General features: G+C 41.9%; 1 protein-coding gene across 1 annotated transcript in view; it reads right to left on the bottom strand.

Annotated features, from left to right (window-relative positions):
- The window catches only part of LOC107182699 (selection and upkeep of intraepithelial T-cells protein 2-like), a 10,361-nt gene extending 9,177 nt beyond the window's left edge, over window positions 1-1,184 (bottom strand). Inside the window, exons 1-2 of the mRNA XM_015562227.1 lie at window positions 1,106-1,184; window positions 211-318 (exon numbers count right to left, since the gene is read on the bottom strand). Coding sequence (XP_015417713.1) covers window positions 211-304 — 94 coding nt within the window. The 5' untranslated portion in view covers window positions 305-318; window positions 1,106-1,184. The remainder of the gene's footprint in view (window positions 1-210; window positions 319-1,105) is intronic.
- Window positions 1,185-2,837: the final 1,653 nt, after the last annotated feature.

Raw genomic sequence — 2,837 nt, 5'->3', positions numbered from 1 at the left:
CTAAGGGGCAGAAGCATCAACAGTTTGTATCATTTAACCCATGAAATTTAGAAGGCTGGCATCCAAATCCTGTGACATGAGGTCCAAGTGTTTTTTTTTCCTGTAATTCAAATAAATACCACTCTTCTTTGGTTAAATATTTTACCAGAGACTGGGCAATTGGAAAAGGAAATATTTTCTGGAAGTTCCCACCTTTTTGATACTACATACCTCTGCTTTTGTGATGCAAATAAGAAATGAGTGAGGCAATTACACCTATTGAAAGCAGGATTATTATGATGCCCACTACTATAGGGTTTTTCATTTTGCGGAGGCAATCTAAAGAAAAACAGATATAATAATCATTGGTTATTGCTGTGGAGGTACTTTGGATTAGGGGAAAATGCACCAAGAAAGCAAGAGCTATATTTTAATGCCATCCCTCTGTATTAATTTAGAATAGGACTAGGGGAAAACAGAAGAATAGGACTAAGATGCAGTCTAAAGGATCTAAAGGACCTAAAGGTTCTAAAGGCTTAGGTCTAAAGGTGTTGATGACCAGGACAAGAAGCATAGCTGTTTCCAGGATGGGACAGGTTTTTGGCTGAGACTACCTAGACTTGGAGAAAAGCAACTCATTTTTCTTTTTCTCAGTCTGGCTCATCAGTCAGTGTGCATGAGACAAGAGTTGCGCACTGGTCATTATCATTTTACCCAGATTTGAATGAGGTCAGCAGGAGAGCTCTGGAGACCTCTGTGTAAGAATCCCATGCAGCAAAGGGTGGTCAGACAACATATTGTTTAAAATCAGATTTTATATCTATATATCTACAACTATATCATTATACTGTTATGGGCTATCTAGTCTTTCCATGAAAATCTTCCATGGTGCGGGAGCTCACTACCACGGGTGGTGCCCATTCTTTTGCTGGAGAGTTATAGGTACAGTTTTACTTAGTGATTAAATTATCACATACAAAGATTCATGAGCATTATGGTGGCATAAGAAGTCCTTTGTTTTTGTCTCCTCCATCAACAACAAAATTTGGCACCCATCTACAACAGGAAGTGGGAGTTGTGGAACACAGGGCCATACACCAAGGCACCTAGAAGGAATCTTGCCTACCTGTGCATCCATTAGGCAGGCAGTCTTTGGTACAGACTCTGGAACATACAGAAGACTGTGCCCTGGATCCATTCTGCTGTTCTGAAACACATGTAAAACATGGACTTAAGTGGTTAGCTACCTAAGAGAGAAACCTGTGGAAGTCCAGGTTTCCAGAGGAGAAGTTCCAGCACTCTATTGGAGCAAAAAAAAAAAAAAAAAAAAAAAAAAGTGGATGCGTAAGAAGACCAGCTCAACGCTTCTCCAAGTAGGTACACCTTAGGGCTAAAAGAGATGGCTGTGATTTCTCCCTTGGGTGATGGGAGAGCCAAAGGGTAAATGCCTGGCTTTCCCAGCTGTACAGGAGGCTTCCAAAGAGACTCATTTATCTCTCAGAGTATCTACTATATTCAATGGGAAGCTCCATGGGGGGGGGGGGGGGGGGCGGTTTTTTGGGGGGGGGGGGGGGGATGGAGGAAGGAGCAGATCAGGAGACTGCATATAAGATTTAAGGAGGGTATTAATGGGATATGGTTCTTGCTGGATGCATTCTGGATTTCCATCAAGAAGCCTGCCTATGACCTATGGGGAAAGCTTAACCCAAGGATCTTCCAAACTGGCCTGCCGGCATGCCCAGCACACCACATGCCAAATCCACACCTCCCTCCACTTTGTGGCTGGCTCCCTGTTCCTGCTCTGGAGGGGAGCAGTGAGAGCAAGCACTGGTAGATATTGAACATGAGCAGAAAGTGGGCCAGGGTGTGTGAAATAGTGAGAACTGTATAGCCACCGTCAGGGAAATAAGAGAGACAGAGTAGCCAGCATTGTGTGCTGTGAAATCAAGAGAAGATATACAAGCTAAAGAGTCCTGCCATAAAATGGTGTAAGTGTGGAGCAGGTGTATCCATACAAAGACTGAGAGAGCCTCCGAATCTACAGCAGTTGCAGTCATGCACCTGATAAGGGGTTAATATCCAAACTATACAAGGAATTCAAACAACTCAATAGAAAAGAATCCATTTTAAAAATGGGCAGAGGATCTGAATAAATGCTTTTTTTCAAAGAAGACATACAGACAACCAACACGTGCATGAAAAGATGCTCAACATCACTGATCAACAGAGAAATTCAAATCAAAATCACAAGAAGTTATCGCCTCATACCTGTTAGAATGGCTATTATTAAACAACAAGCAATAACAAATGCGGACAAAAAAGGGCCACATACTAACCTGATGAGCTCATGGGAGGCCTGCATGATGGCCTTGCAAACTCAGAGAACTAAAGTATGGTCTGAAATTAAAACTATTTAAGCTAAAGAGCAGTTTATGGTGGGTAGTCATGTCATAGGCCAGTATCTTCCCTGACAAAGGCCAATCTTAACCTTAACTGGGCCTGTCTATTTTCTTTTTGCATCTACGATAACATACCTTTGGAAAGTCAAAGTAATTTTCCTTTTTTGGGACTCCTCAAAGCACAGGCACTGCTCTGTGGACACCACAAATCCCCTCACTGTTATTGAGTTAATTATTGACTGTTAACTATCCTGTACCCACCTATGTAGAAGAAGTATGTGTCTCTCATTTACTTTTTATCCACTCCCAGAGGTTTCCCTGCTTTGCTTCTTCCTTCCTCCCTAATCTATCATCAATGGATTTCACGTAACCCAAACCCACTTGCGTCTCCTTTTTTTATTGTAATGTATAAAACAGTATGTAAAGTTGCCATTCTCTGGAGCATTATCTCAATCCATT

Source organism: Myotis davidii, unplaced genomic scaffold, assembly GCF_000327345.1.
Source record: "Myotis davidii unplaced genomic scaffold, ASM32734v1 scaffold371, whole genome shotgun sequence".
Taxonomy (NCBI): Eukaryota; Metazoa; Chordata; class Mammalia; order Chiroptera; family Vespertilionidae; genus Myotis; species Myotis davidii.
Note: the sequence above shows the minus strand (reverse complement) of the source record. Positions and strands in the feature narration are given on the sequence as shown.